At 55.8% G+C, this 25,223-nt stretch overlaps 1 protein-coding gene across 20 annotated transcripts; it reads left to right on the forward strand.

The window, feature by feature from the left end:
- Positions 1 to 358: 358 nt before the first annotated feature.
- Positions 359 to 20,543, forward strand: ZMIZ2 (zinc finger MIZ-type containing 2). 20 transcript variants are annotated; one of them, XR_010158845.1, is made up of 20 exons: positions 359 to 490; positions 8,053 to 8,164; positions 8,290 to 8,404; positions 8,810 to 9,012; positions 9,241 to 9,424; positions 9,708 to 9,968; positions 11,138 to 11,317; positions 12,006 to 12,083; positions 12,280 to 12,448; positions 13,296 to 13,440; positions 13,542 to 13,752; positions 14,728 to 14,833; positions 15,109 to 15,266; positions 16,271 to 16,338; positions 16,793 to 16,861; positions 17,187 to 17,431; positions 17,819 to 17,908; positions 18,016 to 18,185; positions 18,273 to 18,515; positions 19,366 to 20,543. XR_010158845.1 is itself a non-coding variant. In XM_016945314.3 (20 exons), the coding sequence occupies exons 3-20, from the start codon at positions 8,115 to 8,117 to the stop codon at positions 19,471 to 19,473; spliced, it is 2,790 nt and encodes a 929-aa protein (XP_016800803.1). In that variant the 5' UTR covers positions 777 to 850; positions 1,673 to 1,839; positions 8,053 to 8,114; the 3' UTR covers positions 19,474 to 20,543. The 20 variants fall into 20 exon arrangements, 16 of the variants coding, with proteins under 16 accessions (XP_016800802.1, XP_054511559.1, XP_063671411.1 ...); XR_010158843.1 differs by lacking the exon at positions 359 to 490 and adding an exon at positions 723 to 850 and having other exon boundaries at positions 13,269 to 13,440; XR_010158844.1 differs by lacking the exon at positions 359 to 490 and adding an exon at positions 723 to 850.
- The last annotated feature ends 4,680 nt before the right edge of the window (positions 20,544 to 25,223 follow it).

Here is a 25,223-nt window from a genome sequence, read left to right on the forward strand (position 1 = left end):
TAGACTAGCTCAATAGTGACTTTTTCCAGGAGGAGAACCACTGGAAAGAGAGCAGTGAGGAAAGCGAACTTGTTAAGTTTAGTTTTCTGCTTTAACGAGGGGCTTCCGGAGTCCTTTAATAAGATCCCCTCCCAAAAGTGGCACCCTGGGTCTCTCCGTCTCCCAGTCGTGTCCCCGCCCGCCGGGCCAGAGCAATGGACTCCCAGGAAGCAGGGGGGGCGCGGGCGGGGCGCGGGCGGGGCGGGTGGGGGAAGGGCAAGGACTCACTCTTCCTTTCCTCCTCCGCCGGGGCCCGCCCCGAGCCCTGGCCCCACCCCGGCTCTCTGGCTCCGCCTCCTCCTCCCGACCCCGCCCCGGCACCTTGGCCCCTCCTTCCACTCGGCCCCGCCCCGGCGTCCTGGCCCCGCCTCCGCCGCCAGGCCCCGCCCCGCTCCCGGCGGACTGCGAGCAGGAAGAGCGCAGTGGCTCTGCCGACGCCGCGTTCAGAAAGGTGTGGAGGGGGCTGGGGGCGCAGGTCGGGATCAGGCTGCGTCTCCTGCCCGCCCAGCCACCTGCGGCCCTGGCCCCACCCTGCCGCTTTGGGCCGCTCGGGCTCGCGGCCGCCCCCGCCCCGAGCGCCGGCTCGGGGCTCTGCTGCTCTGGCCTGGGAGGCGGGGCCGGCTGCGCGGCGTCATGCATATGCATGAGCGGCGCGGCGGCGGCTCCATTGTGCCCTCGGAGCGGGCGGCGGCGCGATGGCGCGGGTGGCGGCGGCCCCGGGGCGGCGGGCGGCGCGGAGGGCGGGCTGAGCGCATGGAGCGGCGCGGGCCGGGGGCCGCCACGGCGAGGGGCCGGGCCAGGCCGGGCGGAGGTGAGCGGGGCCCTGGGGGTGGCCCCTGGCAACGCCGCCCGCAGGCAGGTGTGGGCCGGCGGGGGCGGGCAGGTGCGGCAGGTGCGGGCCGGCAGGTGCGGGCGGGCAGGCAGGTGTAGCTGGTCGCCCGGGGCGCCCCGGTTCCGCTGCGGCGCCACGGTAGGGTTCACAGCTGGGCTGGGGCTAGAGGCTCTGCCGCCCACCTGCCGGCACCTGCCACGCGTGCGTCGTGGTCTTGGGCAGGCTCGGCCCCGTGGGCGTCAGGGTCGTCCAGCCCTCCCCTGAGTCTTTGTTGGAGGCTGGCCGAGGGGTGTAAGCGGCGCTCGGGGTTCTCCTGAGCGATGAAGGCTGGCCGGGCCTTCGCTCCAACCTGATCGTTCCTAGCTCTGGGGCCAGGCAGTCTCACCTACATGGTACGCCCCTCCGCTCCTACTTACGTGCCCACCAGCACGGCGATGTGGGGGCCGTCTGAGGCCGTCACCTGCTCGCGGAGGAGCTGTTCCGCTCCTGGGCTGAACGACGCTGAGCGGCCAGCCCCCAGCTGCCAGTTTTGATGGGGACACCCCTTTCCAAACTGGACATACTGAAGCTCAGGCGTGAGGATGCCCTGCTCCCCTGAGGTGCCTTGTCTTCCCTAGTGCCAGGTGTCCTTCACCGCGGCCCTCCACCCGGTGCCTTGTTTACCCCTCCACCTACCGTGTCTCTCCTCCCATTCCCTGGACCCTCTGCCCTGCAGTGTTCTGCCTCTCCTTCTCCCTAGGGTACCCTCTTTCCAGTATTATAGAACATCCATGGTGGTGTCTTTAATTTGTGTCATCGCAGATTTCACAGGGACACACACGGAACATGTGACTTGGTCTGAGACCGTGGTGATTACGGATAGGATGGACACAGACTCACCACCAAGTTCTGGCAAGCTAGAACCAGAGGGCATCCCTTGATGCTTAAGTGTGGAAACAGGAGAAGTGAAGGAATCTTAACTTCCAGAGGTACTGACCTCTAGCCCTTGTCATGCCCAGGGGATAGTTACAAGCTGGAAGTGTAAATGAAGAGAACAAGCAGGTGACAGTTGCCGGTTGTAGATTTCTGAAGGACAGGCCTAAGATGTTTGGGGAGCATCCTGATTATTGGGATTGAGCTCCCAAGGGCTGATGACATGAAGGTGGTCATGTGTCCTCAGTCCTAGGATGCTACCAGATATCCATCTTACACATTGTAAACTGATGCCAGGTTAAGGTTGTCCCTTCAGCTGTTCACTGAAATGTCTCATGCCTGGGCCATTGCTTATTCCTGGACTTTTTGATGAACTCTGCATCCTGACTTAGCCCCACGCTTAGACATTTTAGTACTGTGGCCTTACAGGTAGAGGGGGCAGGACTTTCAGCTACCTGTATATGTGAGTACCCCACTTTTTGCTACCAAGGACCCCGCTCCTGCAACATTCCACAGCCATCATTTCTTCAATACCCTTTGACTCCATTGTCACCTGGGTTGGATCCTGACCCTGCAATCTTGGAGACAGTGAGTCCTGATTTGTGACCTATTGAGAAGCGTTGCCTGCCACAGGGCCCACTTGCTGGTCCTGCTCCTAGCTGACTAGGCAGGCAGAGAGGTGGCATGGAACAAGGCTCAGGAGGTCAACCAGGAGACTTGGGGGTGCAGCTACTCTGGGACATTTGGGGAAGAGAGGTCTGGGTAGTGAGTTCTGTAACTCTGTCTAGAGGAAGATGTGATCTGACCCCCGAGAAAGCCTTGTGGCCCTCTAGACTGACCTTGTCCATCTCTCAAGGGGTCCTAGCTTCCAGCTGGAGTTAGTTTACAAGGAAAGCGCCAGGCACTAAGACCCTTGGTGGGCATGGGCCTTGCATGATCTGGGATCCAGATTCCAGGCTCCAGGCTTGTTCCCAACCCAGACTCAAAGCCAGGAGATGGGAAGAGGATCTGCACACACACAATGCAGAACACTATCTTATCATCAGGGGCACAGGGTCAAGGATACCAGACCTGGAGACTGGAAGTCTTTTCAGAGAGACTGTCCTCAGAGAGGAGACCAGAGGCATGAGTTCAGGTCGGCAGGAAATCCCCCTGTGCAGTGAAGAGTAAGCTCAGAGGGAACTGGAAATCTTTGTGGTCCCTGTCCACAGCAGAGAACCATCAGGGGTGGAATTCCCCAGGCTCATGTGACATAGGAGCCTGCTGTGGGCTCCTCCCCTCCCTGTACCTGCCCTGTGCCCCTTCTCCCCAGCTCACTGCATTTCCTAGATCTGAGGTTCTCAAACTACAGTTCCTGGACCAGCAGCAGCAGTAGCTGCAAACTTGTTAGAAATTCTGGGCTTAGGCCGCAGCCCATCCTACTGACTTCAGGTGGGGCTGGGCAGCCTGTCATCACCAGCTGCAAGCTGGTTTTGATGTGCTGCAATTGGGGAGCTGCTGCCCTAGGTGACCTAAAATGAGGCAGTGCTGCACAGAGTGCTGCCTGCACTTTGAGGCCTTTGACCACAGGCAGGGGAGGGGGCACATCTGCTTGCCTGCCAGATTCCCTCCCTGTTCTTCTTGGGACAGCAAAGTGGCCAGCCAACCCAACCAGCTTTCTAGTGGGGAAGGATTGTCACAGCAGTTCTGCGGAGACAGAAGGCTGGTGGTAGCAGTTGTATTGTAATTAAACTTTTTATTTTGAAATTATTGGCTGGACACGGTGGTGCTCACCTCTAATCCCAGCACTTTGGGAGGCCGAGGTGGGTGGATCACTTGAGGTCAAGAGTTCAAGACCAGCCTGGCCAACATGGCGAAACTTCATCTCCACTAAAAATACAAAAATTAGCCAGGCATGGACTATGGTGGTGTACACCTGTAGTCTGGTTACTCAGGAGGCTGAGGCAGGAGAATCGCTTGAACCTGGGAGGTGGAGGTTGCAGTGAGCCGAGATCGTGCCACTGCACTCCAGCCTCGGTGAAAGAGCAAGATTCCATCTCAAAAAAAAAAAAAAAAAAAAATTAAAGGTTCATGTGCGTTATAAGAAATGACACAGAGAGATTTATTCTGGTCTTTACCCAGTTTCCCCCAATGGTAACATCTTGGAAAACGAGTGCAACATTGCACCACGACACTACATTGATACAGTAAAGAGGTTACAGCCTGTTGCCTTCAATTTTTTTTTTTTGAGATGGAGTTTCACTCTTGCTGCCCAGGCTGGAGTGCAATGGTGCGATCGGCTCACTGCAACCTCCACCTCCCGAGTTCAAATGATTCTCCTGCCTCAGCCTCCGGAGTAGTTGGGATTACAGGCACCCACCAATACGCCCGGTTAGTTTTTGCCCAGCTAATTCTTACGTTTTTAGTAGAGTTGGGGTTTCACCATGTTGGCCAGGCTGGTCTCGAACTCCTGACCTCAAATGATCTGCCCACTTCAGCCTCCCAAAGTGCTGGGATTACAGGCGTGAGCCACCGTGCCCAGCCTGTTGCCTTCTTATATTCACGCCCACCTTCCTCCTGCCAAAATTACAGAAATGGAGAAGAGATTAGTACCTTTCTCTTTACCCCCACATTTAACCCCTGGCAATCACCAATCTGTTCTCCATTTCCCTAATTTTGGTGTGTCAAGAATGCTAAATAAAGGAATCATACACCATGTAGCCTCTTGGGATTGGCTTTTTCCACCGAGCATTAATTCTCTGGAGATTCATCCAGGTTGTTGCATATATCAGTAGTTCATTCCTTTATATTGCATCCAGGCTATGGATGTACCACCGTTGATTTAACTATTCATCCATTGAAGGACATCTGGGCTGTTTCCATTCCATAGCTCTTGCAAATAAAGCAGTTATAAACATTTGTGTACAGGTTTTTATGTGAACATAAGTTTTCATTTCTCTGAGATAAATGTGTACAAGTGCAGTTGCTGGGTCATAGTAGGGTAGCTGCTTGCTTAGTTCCATATGATACGGCCAGACTGTTTTCCAGAGTAGCTGTACATTTTACATTCCCACTAGTAATGTGTGAGAGATCCAGTTTCTCCTTGCCAGCATTTAGTGATGTCACTATTTTTTATTTTAGCCATTCTGATGGATGTATAGTGATATCTCACTGTGGTTTTAATTTGCATTTCCCCACTGACTAGTGATGCTGAGCATCTTTTCTTATGCTTATTTGCCATCTGTATATTCTCTTTGGCAAAGTGTCTCTTTATGTTTTTTGCTTATTTTCTAATTGGAGTTTTTAATTTTAATTTTTTTTTTTTTTTAGTTTTGAGAATTCTTTTTTTGTTTTGTTTTGTTTTTTAAATCATGGTTCACTCTGTCATCCAGGCTAGAGTACAGTGGCATGATCATGTCTCACCCCAGCCTCCACCTTCTGGGGTCAAGTGATCCCCCCACTGCAGCCTCCTGAAAAGCTGGGACCACAGGTGCATGCCACCACGCCCAGCTAATTTTTAAATTTCTTGAGGAATCGGGGGTCTCACTCTGTTGCCCAGACTGGTCTTAACTCCTGGGCTCAAGCAGTCCTCCTGCCTCGGCCTCCCAAAGTGCTGGGATTATAAGTGTGAGCCACTGTGCCTGGCTGAGAATTCTTTATATGTTCTAGATACTAGTCCTTTGTTGGATATGCAGCTTGCAGATATTTCTCCTGGCCTGTAACTTATCTTTTCATCCTCTTAGCAGGGCCTTTCACAAAGGAAAAATTTTAATTTTGATGAAGTCCAGTTTATCAATTTTTTTCTTTTATGGATCATGCCTTTGGTATCAGGTCTAAGAGCTCTTTGGCCTAGATCACAAAGATTTTCTCCTATATATTTTCCTGAATATTTTATAGATTTATGTTTTACAGTTAAATCTATAAACCATTTTGAGTTACTTTCTGTATAAGGTGTGAAGTTTAGGTGTTTTTTGTTTGTTGTTTTGATGCCCAGTGGCTCCATTGTCCCAGCACCATTGGTTGGAAAGGCTGTCCTTCCTCCTTTGAATTGCTCTCACACCTTTGTCAGACATCGTTTGGGCCTATTTGTGCAAATCAATTTCAGATTCTCTGGTCTCGCCTGTTGGCCCATGGTTCTGTTCCCATGCTGGTACCACACAGTTTTGATTACCATATCTATATTCTAAGTCCTAAAATCTGTGTATGGCTGCTCAAGGCCCCACCCAGCAGTTCTGGGGAGGAATTTCTGGCTGTTGGCAGGTTCCTCTGTCCCCCAACATCACTATTCCTGAGTCAGGCTGTGGGACTGGGATTGCCACCCCTACCTTGCCTGGCTGGGCCATCTCAGCTCCCAGGCCTGTTCTTGCCCAGAGTCCAGGTGCCTGGAGCCTTCTGGAGCCATCAGCCCCTGGTTTTCCTCACCCCTGCTTCCTGGGCAGGACTTGGTCTGGGGGAGCAAGGGGAGGAGCCTATGGGCTGGGAATCAAGTCTTGCCTCCCCTGAGGGTGTGAGGAAGTCCAGAACACTGCCCTCTCCCTCTTCCCTAATTGGTACCCCCCAGTCCCAGTGCTCGGTGATGGGAAGATCCAGTGAAAGGCCACATGCTTAGACTCCCCAGGCAGAGCTCAGCTCTACTTCTCACCTGCTCTGGGGCCCGGGGCACACAGCTCGCCCTCAGAATCTCCAGGTCTATATTTTGAGGGGTGAGGCTGTTCCTACCTCCATTGGTGAGGCCCTCGGTCAGCACAAGAAATGGCAGCCTAGATGAATGCGGGGCCACCCTCTCCTGGGGCAGGGAGAGGTCATGTGAGTGCTGCGATGGCAGGATGGCACCAGTGGTCAGCACGCCTCAGGTGGCATGTCTGTGTGTGTGGCAGCCTTGTAGGCCCTAAAAGGGAGTAGTATCCAAGGCGAGCATGCCTGGGGACTCCTGAGAAACAGCTGAAGCGGCCTCTCCTGTGCTGCAGCCAGTGTTCCTCTGTGGATAGCCCACGCAGGCAGAGGTGGACATGGCAGGTGGTCCTGGGAGTGTCAGAACCCAGGGTAGTGCCAGTGAGGGCCCTTCAGGGACACTCAGGGGCAGGGCCCCAGGGCACGTCTGGGCCTGCTTTGGTAAGGGGCTTGCTTGTGGCAGTGTCGGAAGGCGTGGCACTCAGAAGCAGCCTGAAGGTGTGGTCACTTCCGTGGCTTATTTACTAAATGGGGAGAGCAAACTTAGCATGGCACATGGAAGTCCCATGGTGCCAGCACTGTGGTCCTGCATGCGTCCTCCCTGACACACCCCCTCTGCTGCTCTGTCCTGAGCACCAGGTCACTGGTATCCACTCAGCCCCATCTTGCAGAGTCACTTCAGTGTCTCCCCAGCCCCTTTCTTAGAAACACTGGCCAAGTCACAGTCCCTGCCAGGTCTGTGGGTGCCCACCCTCCATCTGTTGTGCTGTGTGTCCCTGCCCTCTCCTGGGGGTGTCATGGATGGGCCAGTGGGTCTGCCTGCCTGGCCCCTATGACCATATCAGCCTCGGGCAGCCCCCACTTGGTGGAATCTGGGTCAGTTCTGAGGTCCCCTGGCCTGGAGCCCTTCTACTACCCTAAAGAGGGCCTTCTTGTTGGGAGGGGCTGCTAGCCAGAGCCCAGGTTACTGGCCCCACACCCCATTTCAGGAGGTATCCTGCATGTCCCTCCCCAAGGCCAGGATGGAGAGTTGTTGGTTGACCACTGCACTGCTGTGATCACCGCACCCCTGCACTCTCCTCCTTGGCTTTCTCAGCCCCTGGCCTCCAGAACCGCCTATGCCCCTACCTGGGCTACTCAGGGTAGACAAGACCTTGAGCAGGGAGTCCCCTCACCTCCACTGGCCCTCTGTCCTTCACCCCAGGGCCTTCTGTGGGGTTACTGGCTACTGGCTCCTCTCTAAACCCCAGTTTCCATGGGGTAGCTAGGATTGTCCCTGGCTTTAGATGGATAGCCAGGCCTCGGTGTGGGCGGGAGAGTGGGGAAAGTATTTGGAATCAGGAAGTCCATCTCTAGGGCTGATCCAGGGACTCTGGGTGGCAGGGCCTGGTCAGAAAGGGTTCATGCTGGCCTCCAGGCTGTATTTGTGGGGGCAGAGCCTCACCAGAGTGAGTGGGGTGGGTCAGTACTAGGCGCCTCCACTGCCTTGCCTGCCATCAGAGCCCAGGGGTCCCTTATTGAGAAAGAGGTGGGGCCTGCTGGCACCGGGGTCCCTCCACCCTGCTGAAAGGGTCTCCTGGCTGCATCGCAGCTAACATCCCTTCCTTCCTGTCGGGCAGCCAGAGCAGCTGAGTTCCAGATAAAAACCGTCAGACCCGGCCTGTAGGCTGCTCCATTGCCAATGAACTCCATGAACCCCATGAAACCTGCCCTGCCCCCCGCGCCACACGGGTGAGTGTGGGCTCCTCTGCCCACCCCTCAGGCCCTGGGGTTGGGGGTGGCATTTCTGGAAGATCCTAGACTCTTGGACACCAGTGGCTTCCTGACCCAGGCCTCAGCAGCCTCTTTCCCTGCAGTGATGGTTCATTCGCGTATGAGTCTGTGCCTTGGCAACAAAGCGCCACTCAGCCGGCTGGATCGCTGTCCGTGGTCACTACTGTGTGGGGAGTTGGCAACGCGACACAGAGCCAGGTAAGCACCCACTGGTGCCCCACCCCCGAGCAGACAGAGCCTCCCAGCACTTGGCAGTGCTTAGTGCCTCCTCAGAGCTCTGAGAGACGAAGAGGCTGAGAGGTGAGGACAGAGAGGCTGAGGCATGACATGAGGATGGGGCCTCCTGAGTCCCCTAAGTCTTTGGACACTGGTTCTCTTTCCACACCTGCTGTGGGATTTTCTTCTCCTGTCTTCACCTAGCCTTCACAAAATGCCCCAACCTACCTGTGGACAGCTGCTTTCCCTGCTTCCCGTGCTATACCCTGTCCCCCCCACCTCTCCCCCAACCCGCTTGCCAGGCCTGTTGGTTTCTAGCACTTTGGAGCTGCTGCATGAAGCACATTGTTTGGCTGGTTCCCTTTGGTGATTCCTGCTTCCTCATAGGTTTTGGGGAACCCCATGGGCCCTGCAGGGAGTCCCTCTGGCAGCTCCATGATGCCTGGTGTGGCAGGGGGCAGCTCCGCCTTGACCTCCCCACAGTGCCTGGGACAGCAGGCGTTTGCTGAAGGCGGCGCCAACAAGGGCTACGTGCAGCAAGGCGTGTACAGCCGCGGGGGTTACCCTGGGGCCCCCGGCTTCACCACCGGGTAAGCAAGTCCCCTCACCTGGCAGGTATGCTAGGAGCCATCAATCTGGCAGGCACCTCAGAACTGTGGCGCTGATCAGCTGGACGTTCCCTCTCTGCTTCCTGACAGCTGTAGTGGAGGGTCTAGAAAGAATGGGCTCCCCCTGGGTGCTGCATGCCTCTGGGGCGAGCACAGTCCTGGCCCTCATGAGCCCACGCAGAGAGCGTGGCAATCCTGTGTCTCCTGCAGGTATGCAGGCGGCCCGGGGGGCCTGGGCCTCCCCTCACATGCTGCAAGACCCTCCACTGACTTCACGCAAGCGGCAGCTGCTGCGGCTGTGGCTGCTGCGGCAGCCACTGCCACCGCCACAGCCACAGCCACCGTGGCTGCTCTCCAGGAGAAGCAGAGCCAGGAGCTGAGCCAGTATGGAGCGGTGAGCCCCCTCAGCAGCTCCTCCCACATGGCAGCCAGCCTGAGGGCCTGGGAGGAGGTACTCAGCCAGACAGTGGGCTCCAGGGACAAGCATGGAATATGCCAGGGCTCATGAAGCCAGTAAAAGAGAGATGTGTGGGAAGGAGTGAGGGTCTGAGGGGAGAGGTTTCTGGGGTGTCCTGTGAAAGGGTATGGTGCCCACATGGGTGGGTGGGTGGGTTTTATGCCTATCTTTTGGAGCCCTTTGTGGGTGGGACCTGGACCATCCTTTTTTCTCTTCCTAGATGGGGGCCGGACAGTCTTTTAACAGCCAGTTTCTGCAGCATGGAGGTCCCCGGGGGCCTAGTGTCCCCGCTGGCATGAACCCTACTGGCATAGGAGGGGTGATGGGCCCCTCTGGCCTCTCCCCCTTGGCTATGAACCCCACCCGGGCAGCAGGAATGACAACCTTGTATGCAGGGCAGCGTCTGCCCCAACATGGGTATCCTGGGCCTCCCCAGGCCCAGCCACTGCCCCGACAGGGGGTCAAGAGAACCTACTCTGAGGTGAGTGTCCAGGTCACCTAGTTTGGGGCCTTGGGTACCAACTCCCTCACCCAGGCACTCTTTAGAGCTGTGGTAAAGAGCAGGCTTCTGGCTGGGCATGGTGGCTCACGCCTGTAGTCCCTGCACTTTGGGAAACCAAGGAGGGTGGATCCCTTGAGCTCAGGAGTTTGAGACCAGCCTGGGCAACATGGCGAAACCGTGTCTCTACAAAAATTAGCCTGGTGTGGTGGCATGTGGCTGTAGTCATAGCTACTTGGGAGGCAGAGGTGGGAGGATCGCCTGAACCCAGAAAGTTGAGGGTGCAGTTAGCTGTGATCGCTCCCCTGCACTTCAGGCTGGGCAACAGGAGTGAGACCCTGTTTCAAAAAAAAAAAAAAAGCAAAAGCCGGGCATGCTGTCTCATGCCTGTAATCCCAACACTTTGGGAGGCTGAGGCAGGTGGATCACTTGAGATCAGGAGTTCAAGACCAGCCTGGCCAATGTGGTGAAACCGCATGTCTACTAATAATAGAAAAAATTAGGCCGGGCGTGGTGGCTCACGCCTGTAATCTCAGCACTTTGGGAGGCCAAGGCGGGTGGATCACGAGGTCAGGAGTTGAAGACCAGCCTGGCCAGCATGGTGAAACCCCATCTCTAATAAAAATACAAAAAGCATTAGCCGGGTGTGGTGGCGGGCGCCTGCAGTCCCAGCTACTTGGGAGGCTGAGGCAGGAGAATTGCTTGAACCCAGCAGGCAGAGGTTGCAGTGAGCTGAGATCATGCCACTGCACTCCAGCCTGGGTGACAGAATAAGACTCCATCAAAAAAAAAAAAAAAAAAAATTAGCCAGGCGTGGTGGTGTGCACCTGTAATCCCAGCTACTTGGGAGGCTGAGGCAGGAGAATTGCTTGAACGCAGGAGGTGGAGGCTGCAGTGAGCCAAGATTGCACCACTGCACTTCAGCCTGGGCAACAGAGTGAGACTGTCTCAAATTAAAAAAAAACAAAAAAAAAAAACAGGCTTCTGCATGTGAGAACTGCCTGTGCCTGACAGTGTCACAGCAGGATCTTCAAGGGAACCAGGAAATCTCCATTCCCCCAACCCTGCCACACATGAGACTCCACTTTCCTTCTGGAACCAGCTCCCCTGATGCCTTTTTTCTCCCCTCGGGCATTTTGCCTCTTTTTCAGGTGTATCCAGGGCAGCAGTATCTGCAAGGAGGCCAGTACGCACCCAGCACCGCCCAGTTTGCGCCCAGCCCTGGGCAGCCCCCTGCCCCCTCCCCTTCCTACCCTGGGCACAGGCTGCCCCTGCAGCAGGGCATGACCCAGTCCCTGTCCGTGCCTGGCCCCACGGGACTGCATTATAAGGTAGGGCAGGCTCCTCCAGGCCCTGTGCCGGGCTCCATGCTGAGTGCTGTGGGACAGGGGACCTTGGGGCAGTCCTGTCCTCGAGAGCGACAGGGTGGCTAAAGGGGCCAGCAGGATGTGTAGGTCCATGTGTGCTCATGGACCACAGCTCTACAGGAGATGGGGGGTGGGGGGTGGGGGCATTCTGACCAGTGCAGGAGCAGCTCCTGGGGTTTGGGATCCAGTTCCGAAAGGACCCTCTACAAGATTCATATATCTCGGGTATCCTGTGCAGGGAGCAGCAGGCGGGTACCCAAAACATTTGAATGTTCTTTATGGAAAAGTGTCATTCCTTCTACTTGCTGCAGAGAAATCCAGTGAGAGGACAGGCCCTCGCTGCTGGCCATGCACCCTTTCTGGGTGCATGGGCAGAGCCTACCTCCCTGGGATCCTGGGTGCGCCGGGTGGTGCAGCTTGGGGGAGGAGAGGAGGAGGGCTTAGCGTGCTTTTGTCTTTTCAGCCCCTCCAACCTGTTTGATCATTTTCCTCTGTGGCTATGATTGCTTTAAGTAGTGTTACTTGTAGATTATTTGGAAAATACAAGAGAGTGTAAAGAAGACCGTGTATGGTGGGCTTCTAGGGTCAGGTCCAGGGGGCCCGGCAGGGGTCAGGTTGGAGCCCCAGGTGCATGCAGTTTTCTCTCCCGCAGCCCACAGAGCAGTTCAACGGGCAGGGCGCCAGCTTCAACGGGGGCAGCGTCAGCTACAGCCAACCTGGCCTGAGTGGGGTAGGGGGCCTGGCCGGGAGGATGGGCCGGGAGGCTCACAGGGTGGGCATATGGAGAGAGGGCGACCGGGCAGGCACCCCTGGGGCCGCCTCCTGTCCACCTCTGTTATCATGGTTCCCAGTGGGTGCGCCGTGAACAGACTCCACTCCCATCCACCCTGGCAATCTGCCTTGACTGTTTGTGCTCAACCCTACAGCCTACCCGTTCCATCCCGGGCTATCCCAGTTCCCCACTGCCAGGGAACCCCACGCCACCCATGACCCCAAGCAGCAGCATCCCTTACATGTCACCAAACCAAGAGGTCAAGTCTCCCTTCTTGCCTGATCTCAAGCCCAACCTCAACTCCTTGCACTCATCGCCCTCTGGTAAGTCTGTCCACTCTTGGGACAGCGGGGTGACAAGGCCAGGGTGGGCATGGGGGAATCACAGGACTCCAGAGAGTCCTGTAGGAGCTTGGGGGACAGGGGATGGCTGCCATATCCCTAAGAAAAGGGCTGGGTGTGGTGGCTCACACTTGTAATCCCAGCACCTTGGGAGGCTGAGCACAAGAGTTCAAGGTTACCGTGAGTATGATCTTGCCACTGCACTTCAACCTGGGTCCCAAAGCAAGACCCTGTCTTAAAAAAAAAAGGCCAAGGATTCCATCTTCTTAAAGACAAGTCGCTTAGTGCCAAGCCTTCACCTTTTTGTTCTGTTTGTGGCTTTCTTTGCAAAGGAGGCTGTGGCTCTTCTCTCCCCTGTGCACAAAATGTTGTATATAATTTCAGGGGATTTATGAACCCTGGAAGCCCATTCCAGGGAGACCACAGCAGCAGAAGTTGGGATCGTAGAACTCTAAACAGAGCTGTAGGGCAATTGCAGGAGGCCTTCACACACCTTGGCCTCCCAGTCTCTCTGAAAGCACTGGAAACACCTTTTGTCTGGGTTGGGGACATGTTCCCCTATTATGGTTTAGGGGACACTGGGCTGGGCTGCTGAGGCAGGAGGCAAGACAGAACATCACGACCGAATGCCCAGGCCTCAGGAGAGATGCTGCCCGTGGCCCCAGCCCCAGGGCACCACTCAGGCCTGCCAAGCAGTGCCTGACAGGAGGGGCTCCCTTCACCAAGGTCCCTGCGGGGAAGGTGGCTGGGGAGCCGCTGCCCTCCTTGAGTGACACAAGACGCTCTGGCTGGGGCAACCCAGCTCACAGCCAGTGGCCTCTGCTCCCAGGAAGCGGGCCTTGTGACGAGTTGCGGCTGACCTTCCCTGTGCGCGATGGGGTGGTCCTGGAGCCCTTCCGCCTGCAGCACAACCTGGCTGTAAGCAACCACGTCTTCCAGCTGCGAGACTCAGTCTACAAGACCCTGATAATGAGGTGAGCTCCGCCTGGCCCCCACCTGACCCCCACGAGGCTCTGTTCCTCCTCCCACACTCTCAGGGCCTGTTTTCTGGGTGTCCACCCATCTTCCTGAGCAGGCCTGACCTGGAGCTGCAATTCAAGTGCTACCACCACGAGGACCGGCAGATGAACACCAACTGGCCAGCCTCGGTGCAGGTCAGCGTCAATGCCACGCCGCTCACCATCGAGCGTGGCGACAACAAGACCTCGCACAAGCCACTCTACCTGAAGCATGTGTGCCAGCCAGGCCGCAACACCATCCAGATCACCGTCACCGCCTGCTGCTGCGTGCGTGTCCTGCGCCGAGGGGGCGGTGCTGTGGCGTGGGGCGGGGTGTGGCGGGGCCTGGCCCAGCGGTGCCGTGGGGTGGGGCGGGGTGTGGGCGGGGCCTGGCCCAGCGGCGCAGTGGGAGCGGAGCCAGGACATGGGCGGGCCGGCCTGCAGCACCATCAGATCATGCCGCCGCCTGCTGTTTTGCTGTCCACCGCCTGCTGTAGCATGTGTGCCCCCTTGCAGGGTGGAGAGCAGGACGTGGGGGCTTTATTATTTCAGAAAAATGCGTTGCTTCTCTTTGTTACTGCCTTGTATTTCCATTTTAATCTGTCATCCTTGCCCTTTAAGAAAGCGATCCAGTAATATACCCTAGCTGTTTTCCAGTTAGAATAAATTGACTAGATTTGATGCTCACATTAATTATGTAAGAGAAACCAGGATATGCAGAAAGCTCTTGGAGCTCGGAGTCCCCGGCTGATCAAGCATTACCGGTTCTAGCAAGCATCAGGGTCACCCTTGGGCTAGAGAAGAAAGACATGGCTTATGAGTGCACTAGTCAGCCTGGGCATGAGGGCCTTGGGGACGGGTTGGCCACACACCACATTGTCGGGGATGTGGCAGATGTCAACACAGACCCAGCATCTGTGACTGTGGATGTGCGAGCAGGGGGAACGTTCAAGGGGACTTGAGGTGATTCTCTTCATGGAGAAGTGGTGACTAGGCAATGGTTAGACCGGCAGGATGCCCAGCACAGCTGTAGAGATGGATACAAGCGTGGGCAGGGCGCTGAGGCCAGGAAAGGCAGCTGGATGGGGCCAAGCCATTGAGGAGTTTTGTTGGCTGAACCCCCACCCCCAGCTCACCCTGCCCTCAGCCTTGTCCCTCCCCCACCTGGCAGCCCCTGACACACACCCCCCAGCACACCCTTTACCTGGCCAGGGTGGCCCCTGGCCCAAGTCCCCCTGATGACATCCTCCCGTTGTATTGCAGTCCCACCTCTTCGTGCTGCAGCTAGTGCACCGCCCATCCGTCCGCTCGGTGCTGCAGGGCCTCCTCAAAAAGCGCCTCCTGCCTGCTGAGCACTGCATCACCAAGAGTGAGTGGCTCCTGCCCCTCAGCTGCCAGGCAGCCATCCCCATTCTGTGTGGCCCATGCCCAAGCCCAACAATCCTCCTTGTGGGCACCTCCTCATGTCACACCAGGCCTTCTCCTTGGACAGGTGGCTCTGCAGTAGGGGCAGTGGTTAGCTCCAGGTGGCCCCTCAGAGCTGTCAGTGGGTCAGTGACTGGGTCCCTGCCTCGTTGGCATCCCCATTCACACCTCCCCATCTTGGGGACCCTTTACTCAAGTCCTTTACCTTGTTGATGTCAGTAAAGCGGAACTTCAGCAGCGGCACCATCCCTGGCACCCCTGGGCCCAACGGAGAGGACGGGGTGGAGCAGACAGCTATCAAGGTGTCCCTGAAGTGCCCCATCACCTTCCGCAGGATCCAGCTCCCTGCCCGAGGTCATGACTGTCGCCACATACAGGTAGGTGGTTACTGCAGAGTCTTGCTGGAATTTGCTGCTGCTAAAATATCTTGAGTCGATACATCAGTGTCATTCTCTGGACAGATGTGAACTCCGAGTGCCTTGGCTGTCAGGCTGACAGGACAGGCCTCCCATGCCAAGGAGGCAGGTGGGCCTGGCTCCTCCAAGACTAGGCTATTTTTTCTTCCAAATATAATTATCATTTTACTAACTTTTTTACTGCCTGCTTCATTCATGGGTTCAAGTTTTGAAAGGCATAAGATTGCAGGGTCCAGTCTTCCTGCTCTACCCCCAAGGGTGACCATCGTTAGCGTCTGTCTTTGCAGAAATACTCTGGGTATGAACAAGTAGATGCACAGCCCACTGTCTCTGTGGTTACATAGTGGTCCCTATTGCACAAACTGCTCTGTGCTGTCGTTTTTCTTCTTTTAACACCATGTTCTGAGCCTGGGCGCGGTGGCTCACACCTGTAATCCCAGCACTTTGGGAGGCTGAGGTGGGCGGATCGAGGTAAGGAGTTCGAGACCAGCCTGGCCAGCATGGTGAAACCCTGTCTCTACTAAAATTACAAAAATTAGCTGGGGCATGGTGGTGTGTGCCTGTAATCCCAGCTACTCACGAGGCTGAGGTAGGAGAATCGCTTGAACCTGGGAGGCGGAGGTTGCAATGAGCTGAGATCGAGCCACTGCATTCCAGCCTGGGTGACAGAGCGAGACTCTGTCTTGAAACAAAACAAAAACACCATGTTCTGGAAGTGGGTCCCAGTCAGCACAGCTGCCTGATGCTTGCTTTGGCCACATGGCATTCCAGTCTCAGTGAGAGCTGTTTGGGCTGTTCCCAACCTTGATCCATTAGAATGATGTTGCAGTGAAAACCTGGTACATGCAGTATCTCAGTTATGCATGTAAATAAGTCACACATTCCTGAAAATGGATCGCAGAGTGACCAGATTTTCCCTGTCCTACCCACAATGAGAAACTGACTTTCTTCCCATTTCTCTACAGTGCTTTGACCTGGAGTCGTATCTGCAGCTCAACTGTGAGCGGGGGACTTGGAGGTGTCCTGTGTGCAAGTGAGTCTCAGATGCAGCGTGTGATGGAGGAGGGGCTGGTGCTTTTAGAGGCTTTCATGGGTGAAACCTCCAACAGCATCATCAAAGATACGAGCCTGCTGGGAGAAGTCACTGCATGGACTGGGGTTGTGCAGCTCAGTGCAGAGAGCTCGTATAGGGTGGCCTTATGCAGGGTCATCTCATGCAGTCACCTTGTGCAGAGTCACTTCACACAGGGTCACCACATGCACAGGATCACCTCGTATTTTCACTTCACACAAGGGTCAGTCACACAGGGTCACCTTGTACTGTCACCTCACATAGGGTCAGCTCACACAGAGTTACCTTGTTCAGTTGCCTCACACAGGATTGCCTCATGCAGGGTCACAGCTGACAGGGCTGAGAAATGACAGGGCCTGTGCCCAGGACAGGGTTGTGCAAGGTCTCTGAGCTGTGTCCCTTTTTTTCCCCACAGCAAGACAGCTTTGCTGGAGGGCCTGGAGGTGGACCAGTACATGCTGGGCATCCTGATTTACATTCAGAAGTAAGCATCCTCTTCCTGTGATCCCTGCATCTGTGGCCACTGGAGGGCAGCCCCAGGACATGTCGGGGGATGTCCCTTGCCAAGTGCAGCCTTCCAGCCTCTTTCCGGCATGGAGCAGGCTGGATTCCAGGCCAGAGACAGCGTGTGTGTCCTACCTGAGTGTTGGTGCTGGGCCCAGCGTCCTGCTCGATGTGGAAGGTGCTGGGTGGAAGCAAGCATTTGAGTGGGGGAACCTGCCTGGAAACAGCCCAGGGCTGGGAGGGGCAGTGGGTGCCGGGCCAGCAGCAGGCCAGGAGGTAACCATTCCCCACCTGTCCCTGCCCAGCTCTGACTATGAGGAGATCACCATCGACCCCACGTGCAGCTGGAAGCCAGTGCCCGTGAAGCCTGACATGCACATCAAGGAGGAGCCGGATGGGCCGGCACTGAAGCGCTGCCGCACCGTGAGCCCCGCCCACGTGCTCATGCCCAGCGTGATGGAGATGATCGCCGCCCTGGGCCCCGGCGCTGCCCCTTTTGCCCCCCTGCAGCCCCCCTCAGTCCCTGCCCCCAGCGACTACCCTGGCCAGGGTAAGTACAGCAGGCTAGCCTTGAACCTCAGATGACCCTGGGCATATGGCTCCTCTCCCCAGATCAGTCTCCTCACCTGCAAGAATGTGGCTATGCAGGTCACACACCTAGGTTATCAGTGTTGCCACACAAAACATGCCGCGGGGCACCTCCAGCCCCTCCCATCTCAGGGACGTGGCGGTGAAGGCACAGTCTCGGCTATGGTCCCAGGAAACAGACAGTGGGGCCTCCACCCTTCGTTCCCCGTTTGGATTAAGGGGCTCCTGGCTGGAACACCTCACAGGACTGGCCCCATCTGGGGCCCCCCTCTGGGACCCACCTCACACGCGTGGTGCGTTTGTTTGTGGCTGCTCCCATTCCTATAACCTCCGAGACCTTCACTCCTAGGAATGTCCCAAGGCCAATTCCCTTGGCAGCAATGAGAAGAAATGCCCTTTTCCAAATAGCGACTTCTGCAAAACCCGCTGTTGTTTGTGGGTGAGCACTGCAAGTCCCACCCATGCCACAGCCAGCCTCCCTCCTGGCTCCTCTGCCAGCGGTGGCCTTCCCCAGCCCTCACCCAGGCCCCAACTCTCCTCTCACAGGTTCCAGCTTCCTGGGGCCTGGAACTTTCCCTGAGTCCTTCCCACCCACCACGCCCAGCACCCCAACCCTTGCTGAGTTCACCCCGGGGCCACCCCCCATCTCCTACCAGTCTGACATTCCCAGCAGCCTCCTGACTTCAGAGAAGTCTACCGCCTGCCTCCCAGGCCAGGTCAGTGCCAAGCCGAGAGGCCAAGGGGCCCTGTCTCCCCAGGGGAGCCCCTGAGCTGTTTTAACAAGTTCTTCTCTCTGTCTTCAGATGGCACCAGCAGGTCACCTGGACCCCACTCACAATCCTGGGACACCAGGACTACACACCTCCAACGTTGGGGCCCCTCCAGGTCCCCAGCTGCACCATTCAAACCCTCCCCCAGCGTCCCGGCAGTCCTTGGGCCAAGCGAGCTTAGGACCTACGGGTGAACTGGCCTTCAGTCCTGCCACAGGCGTGATGGGGCCCCCCAGCATGTCTGGAGCCGGGGAGGCCCCAGAACCAGCTCTGGACGTGAGTACCAGGCCCCATGCTGGGGAGTGCGTGGGAGCCAGGGCTAGAGGTGGTGTGTCTGTTCCAGGTGTGTTCTGGAAGGGAAGACTGACCCCTCAGAGAGCCGGTCAGATAAGGTCAACTAAATGCAGCTTTTGTTCATGAATTAGATACCTGGAGTAGCTGCGGGTGGGATGCGATGTACCACATTTGTGTTCATGAGGGGCCTGGATGCCGTACGGGCGGACGCAGAGTCTCAGAGGAGACTGCACTGGAAGCTGACAGCACGGTCCTTAGAGTCAAATTTCGTCTGTCCATTTGCTCAGTAGCCCTGGGTCTTGACTCACAGGTGGAATGGGAGTGCAAACTCAGTACATGAAGGACAGAACTGACTGTCCCTGGACCATAATAGAAACTCATTCTAGAAGTTCAACATGAAACTCATTCTAGAAGTTCAACATGAAAAAGTTAGGAAGAACAGCTCCAAGCAGAAAATCCTAGGGGCATGGAATTCCACCACCAGCATTCACCTTGGGGCATCACGGTGGGGATCCCCACCCAGGCTGATGCACAGAGGGAGTGTGGAGTGGCTGCACTCCCTCACATCCCATTTCCTGGTGGTATTGAACAGCATGTTGCGAGCTGTTCTGGCCCCAGAGCAACCTTGCAGGGAGGTCCCAGGGGGTGGCGTGTGCCTCTTTGAGCACATGCAGGCCTATGGTGGGGCCCCGCACCCGGCCTGTGTGTGAGGAGGGGCTGCTCAGCATCCCCACTGTGCCTGGAGACAGGGCCGGGATGTGGTGACAGGATGGTCACTCAGGTGTGGCCAGTCAGTGACCAAAGCTGCTAACAGAGTTCACTTTGTCCTCAGCTGCTCCCGGAACTGACCAACCCTGATGAGCTACTGTCCTACTTGGGCCCACCCGACCTCCCTACGAACAACAATGACGACCTGCTTTCTCTGTTTGAGAACAACTGATCCTGTGTTTACCCCAAGCCCGGCGGGGACACGCTCACAGATGTCACCACAGCCCTGCCCTTCATGCCCAGCCCCATGGGACACCCGGTGGTCTTTCCCAAACCTCCCCCAAAACACACCTGGAGCCAGAGCCTTCTGCCGCCAGCCCTGCCCCTGAATTGGAAGCAGCCCTGTGCTCGATAGGAGGGGCTCCCAGGCCGGCAGCCCTCGCCACCTCCCTCTACCAAGCCTGCTGCTGCAGAACGGTTTTTGCTGAGGTGCCCCTGCCCAGCCCTGTCCAGCCTTGTCCACACACACATCTCACGCCCCTGGTCTCACAGCCTCACACCTTGTCCTTCCACCCCTGCCTGCTCCCACCCAGCCTGCTTCTTGTCCAGCATTGATCCTTCTGTTTCAACAACTCCTCCACTGGGCAGAGCTGGGCATCTGGCAGGGCTGGCTCTGTCCCCTGGGCCTTTGGCTCCAGTGGCCCCTGTGCCCAGCAGTCCAGCTCTTGGAACCTCGCTGAATGGCAGCCTCTTGGGGGCCTGGAGCTCTGGCAGCCCAGCCGTGTGTGGTGTCAGGTTCCTCTCCCCACCCCAGCTTCAAGCAGAGGCCTCGGGGTGGGGGAGCTACAAAGCACAACAATGTACATAGTGTAGAAACACTAACAGCTGGGAGAGGGGAGCCAGCTGTCCAGCCAGCATGTTCCTGTTGTACAGCCCGGTCTCCCTGTGCGCTCTGCTCCTTCCCATGTGCAGACAGATCAGGGAGGAACCTCCAATGGGTGGGGGACAGTGAGCTTCGGCCTGGCCGAGGTGGGTGGGTGGGCTCTCAGATTCAGCTCTGTGTAAAGATTCTCTAGCGGGCTGCGCTCCCAAGTTCCCCTTCTCTGTGAAAGTGAAGAATTAGTACAGCTGTGTTTTTTAAAGCCACCTCTCTGTCTCCACCCCATGGGCCCACACCCAGGTGGGGGAGGAGGAAGCCACTGCATCTGTTGGCTCAGGGCCCCAGCCTGTGCGAGCAGGGCGCCTGGGCTGTTGTGTCTCCTGTCTGTGCCGATCTCTATTAAAGGACTCCCTCTTGGTGGGCCTGGCCGAGTCCCTCCTTCGTGCTCCCAGGGACTATTTTCTCCTCGTAAGCCAGCGACCTGCCTAAAGCTTGGGCGTCTGTGCCTGCAAAGCTTGTGCAGGACCTGGGGGCCAGGTCGACCTTCAAGTGGCTTTTGGGGCCCCAGGTTGAGCTCTGGATGTTTCAAGCCAAGGCTCGGCTATTCCCGCCCCATAGTAAATTTCCTTTTCCCTGGAATTTTCCAAGTTGGCTTCAGCTGAAGAGCTGTTTTGTGAAGCATCCCAGGCTTGCCCAGGAGAGACATTTGCCACTATGTCACCTTATCTGGGCTTGCCCTGGGGCACTGAGACAGTTGTTTGGCAGCCCCAGCCCAGCCAGGGGCTCATCCTTCTCAGCTCTTGTCCCTGGGAGGCCTCTGCTTGTCACTTCCCAGAGATTGCAGAGGTGTGTCCTGCCTACCATCTGCCTGTCCAGCTTGGTGGGGGTCCAGGTCACCCTTTCCTCCAGTCCTGGGCCCCATCCTTGAGGGCCTTCCCAGCCAGCCAGCAGGAGAGGCAAGAACTGGGGGAACACAGGAACCTAGGGGAGGAGGGGAGCGCTGGGCATCCTCAGGCTGGCGGCCAAGGCCTGCCCCTGGAGGCACTAGAGGAGGGCATCTGTCTGTGGGAGCCCAGAGGCTGCAGGGAGGAGAAGGAGGGAGGTATCTGGTGTGAGCATTGCCCCTGTGACATTTGGGACCACACAGGTGGGCTTCCTTATTCCCTGACAAAGCCTCTGTTTCCAGCTCTTCTGCCCTCTCTGGATGAGGGAACAGAAGTGGAGGAAACAAAAGAAGCAGCAGCATGCACACTCCTGTCGCTGGGTGCAGAGACAGCCTGGCAAAGTCCCACTCAGCCATGGCCTGATCCAGGCCCCAGGCCCTCCTTTCTTGGGTGTCAAATGACTGTCCTGGACATCTGATGCACCACCTGCCCTGCCTGTTGCAAACGTGATGCTCCCGGGTGGAGTGGAGAAACTAGGAGACTGGGACAAGCAAAAGGCTGCAAACAACCCAGAAGCCCATCCTCAGAAGGCTGGAGAAATGATTGAGGAATGCATGGGCACCGTGGCCCTGTGCTCCATCACAAACACCTCTCAGAAACAACGTGGGATGAAAAAGCAAGACAGTTCATACAGTATGATGCCATTTTTATAAAGCTCAAAACCAAATATGTATGGAATTCATACCCAGGTGCTAAAGTCATCAAGGAGGGCAGGGAGTCAGTACAACACAGTGCTCACCCGTGGGGAGGGGACGGAGCTGTGCTTAGGGAAGAGCAGAGATGCTGCAGGTTTTGAACCTCAGGGTCAGTGGTGGCTTTGTGGGTTTCCCTTTGTCGTACTTTCTGTTTCACACATTTTCTTGTGAATGTGCCAAGTATTACATAAAAACCAAAAGGCTGACCAGACCTAACGGTGCTCCACCAATAGCAGCAGAACACACGTTTCTAAGTGCACAGGGAACATTCTCCAGGACAGACCACACGTTAGTGCACAAAGCAAGTCTCAGTAAATTAGAGATCGGAATCCTGCAAACCACCTTCTCCAATCACAATGGAATAAAACCAGAAATCTATACCAGAAGGAAAATGAAAATTCACACATACATAGAAATTGAACACACTTTTTAACAGCCAAAGGGTCAAAGGAGAAATCACGAGAAAAATTAGGAAATAGAGATGGATGAAAACAACATACCAGAACTTAAGGAATGCGGCAAAAACTGCTCTGAGGGAAATTTATAGCTGCAAATGCCAACATTTAAAAAGATGCGACATCTTGGCTGGGTGTGGTGGCTCACGCCTGTAATCCCGGCACTTTGGGAGGCCGAGGCAGGCAGATCACCTGAGGTCAGAAGTTCGAGACCAACCTGGCCAAAGTGGTGAAACCGTGTCTCTACTAAAAATACAAAAATTAGCCAGGCGTGGTGGCTCACACCTGTAATCCCAGCTATTCACGAGGCTGAGGCAGGAAAATCACTTGAACCCAGGAGGCAGAGGTTGCAGTGAGCTGAGATCATGCCATTGCACTCCAGCTTGGGTGACAGAGTGAGACTCTGTCTCAAAACAACAACAAAAAAATTCGTAGAAAGATACAAATGACCAAAATTGTCCCAGGAAAAATAGAAAATCTGAACAGGGCCAGGTGCAGTGGCTCACACCTGTGATCCCAGCACTTGGGGAGAACTAGTTAGGAGGATGGCCTGAGGCCAGGAGTTCGAGACCAGCCTGGGCAACAGAGACCCTGCCTCAACAAAATCTTTAGAAATCAACCGGGTGTCATGGCACGTGCCTGTAGCCCCAGCTACTTGGGAGGCTGAAGCAGGAGGATAGCTAGAGCCCAGGAGTTCAAAGCTGCAACGACCTATGACAGCACCACTGCACTCCAGCCAGGAATGAGGCAGAGACAGAGACCTTACCTCAAAAAAAAAGAAAAAGGAAAAAATCTGAACCAACCTAAAACACATAGGTAGAACCAGTCATCAAAAGCTTCCCAATAAAGAAAAGCCCAGGACCAGATGGTGAATTCTACCAAATGCTAAAGAATGGACATAAATCCCCAAATTCTCCCAAACATTGCGGAGGAGAAAACACTTCCTAACTCCCCGTATTCATGTGAGGGGCCAGCTTCCCTCCCACTCTGCCCCAGCTTCCTCCAGTGGCCCTCCCCAGCAGGCAGTGGCCCCCACTTCTGACCCCTGTAACTCTACCCACTGTGGGTTTCCTCCTTGCCACCCTTCCAGCCTTCCAGGCTTTGGGGGCCATTGAGACAGCCCATCCTGCCTGCCCTGAGTGGGAGGGCAAGACATGACTGGCTCAGGATGGCCTGTCACCCAAGTTGCCTCAAAGAAGCCAGGGACATCAGTGCAGTCGGATGCACAGTGCAGTAGGTTTTGGTAAGTGCACACGCATGTGTACCTGCCCTTCCAAACCTCACAGGAGAGACCAACCCACACCCCACCCCAGGTCATCACTGTTCTGGCCCCTGTCACCAGAGATTAATTTTGCCCTTTCTGAAACTTTATGTCAGTGAATATTAGAGTCTGTGTCTTGTTGTTAACTGATCCTTAAAGCGTCTGTGTTTATTTTCTTCTTCTTTTTTTTTTTTTTAAGATGGAGTCTTGCTCTGTTGCCCAGGCTGAAGTGCAGTGGCATGATCTCAGCTCACTGCAACTTCCGCCTCCCGGGTTCAAGTGATTCTCCTGCTCAGCCTCCTGAGTAGCTGGGATTACAGGTGCGCGCCATCATGCCTGGCTAATTCTTGTAATTTTAGTAGAGATGGGGTTTCACCATGTTGGTTAGGCTGGTCTCGAACTCCTGACCTTGTGATCTGCCTGCCTCGGCCTCCCAAAGTGCTGGGATTATAGGCTTGAGCCACTGTGCCTTTTTATTTTCATTTAACTGTGTATTGTTCTTGTTCATTCTCTCAGTTACCACTTAGAAGGGAGGATTAATGGGTACCCTTCCCCAGCGTCCTATACCCCAGCTCTTCTCTGACCAAGTCTTGAACCCTGTCATGGTACATTAGCTAGGACTCGATAGGTTGCAAGTGACGGTGACCAATTCAAACCAGTTAAGGAAGGAAGGGGCTCAAAATAGCAGTCCTGAAAGGGCCCTGGGGCAGCTGGACATGGGTAGGCATCCTTCCTTGGCGTCTGTGTGCAAGCTTCACCCTCAACCAGCTGCTTCTGTGAATTTGAGATCCAAGCTTCGGAGCCTCACTTCTCATTGATTCACCCTAGAAAAGAGGTGATGATCACTCTCCTTCTGGTTCCAAGTTTAAAATCCCAGGGATGGGATCTGGTTGACTCAACCAGGTAGGGACCCACCCACACAGCTAGAGTGGGGTCAGGAGCACTGCCCGAAAGAAGGGAAGCAGTTATCACAAGAGGGAGTACAGAGGGCCTCCCATTGCCTTGGGATGAAGTCCTTGCCTGCTCCCAACAGTCTCCACATTACCTCGTTCCTGCCCGTCTACCTTCTGGGTCAGGCTTCAGCTAAGACGCCATTCCTGGGAGAACCCTCTGCTTCCAGGATAAGTCAGGGCCTCCTCCTGAAGCCTTGATTCACTCTGTGGAATGCCTTTCACAGTTCCCATCATAGCTGATCAGTTAAACAGTGGTGTGATTGTTCTTCCCACTTTTTTTTTTTTATTTTTTAGAGATGGGGGGGTGTCACTCTGTCAGGTGGAGTGCAGTGGTGCAATCACAGCTCACTGCAGCGTTGACCTCCAGGGCATAAGCACTCCTCTCATCTCAGCCTCCCAAGTGGCTGGGGCCACAGGCTTACACCACCACGCCTGGCTAATTTTTTTTTTTTTAAGCAGAGTCTCACTCTGTCCTCCAGGTGGGAGTGCAGTGATGCGATCTTGGCTCACTGCAACCTTCGCCTCCTGGATTCAAGCGAATCAGCCACCTGAGTACTGGGATTACAGTACTCGGCCTCCTGAGTACTGGGATTACAGTACTCGGCCTCCTGAGTACTGGGATTACAGTACTCGGCCTCCTGAGTACTGGGATTACAGTACTCGGCCTCCTGAGTACTGGGATTACAGGCGTGTGCCACCAAGCCCTGCTAATTTTTGTATTTTTAGTAGGGATGGGGTTTCACCATGTTGGCTAGGCTGGTTACGAACTCCTGACCTCAAGTGATCCGCCCGCC

This window comes from Pan troglodytes, chromosome 6, assembly GCF_028858775.2.
Source record: "Pan troglodytes isolate AG18354 chromosome 6, NHGRI_mPanTro3-v2.0_pri, whole genome shotgun sequence".
NCBI classification, from domain to species: Eukaryota; Metazoa; Chordata; class Mammalia; order Primates; family Hominidae; genus Pan; species Pan troglodytes.

What these genes read in the sequence shown, in the direction of transcription:
- ZMIZ2 (XM_016945313.3), top strand. Translation starts at nt 8,115, where the DNA reads ATGAACTCCATGAACCCCATGAAACCTGCCCTGCCCCCCGCGCCACAC. An exon ending in GCCCCCGGCTTCACCACCGG is followed by an intron (nt 9,013 to 9,240) that starts GTAAGCAAGTCC and finishes TGTCTCCTGCAG; the next exon opens with GTATGCAGGCGGCCCGGGGG. An exon ending in TGGAGGTGTCCTGTGTGCAA is followed by an intron (nt 16,339 to 16,792) that starts GTGAGTCTCAGA and finishes TTTTCCCCACAG; the next exon opens with CAAGACAGCTTTGCTGGAGG.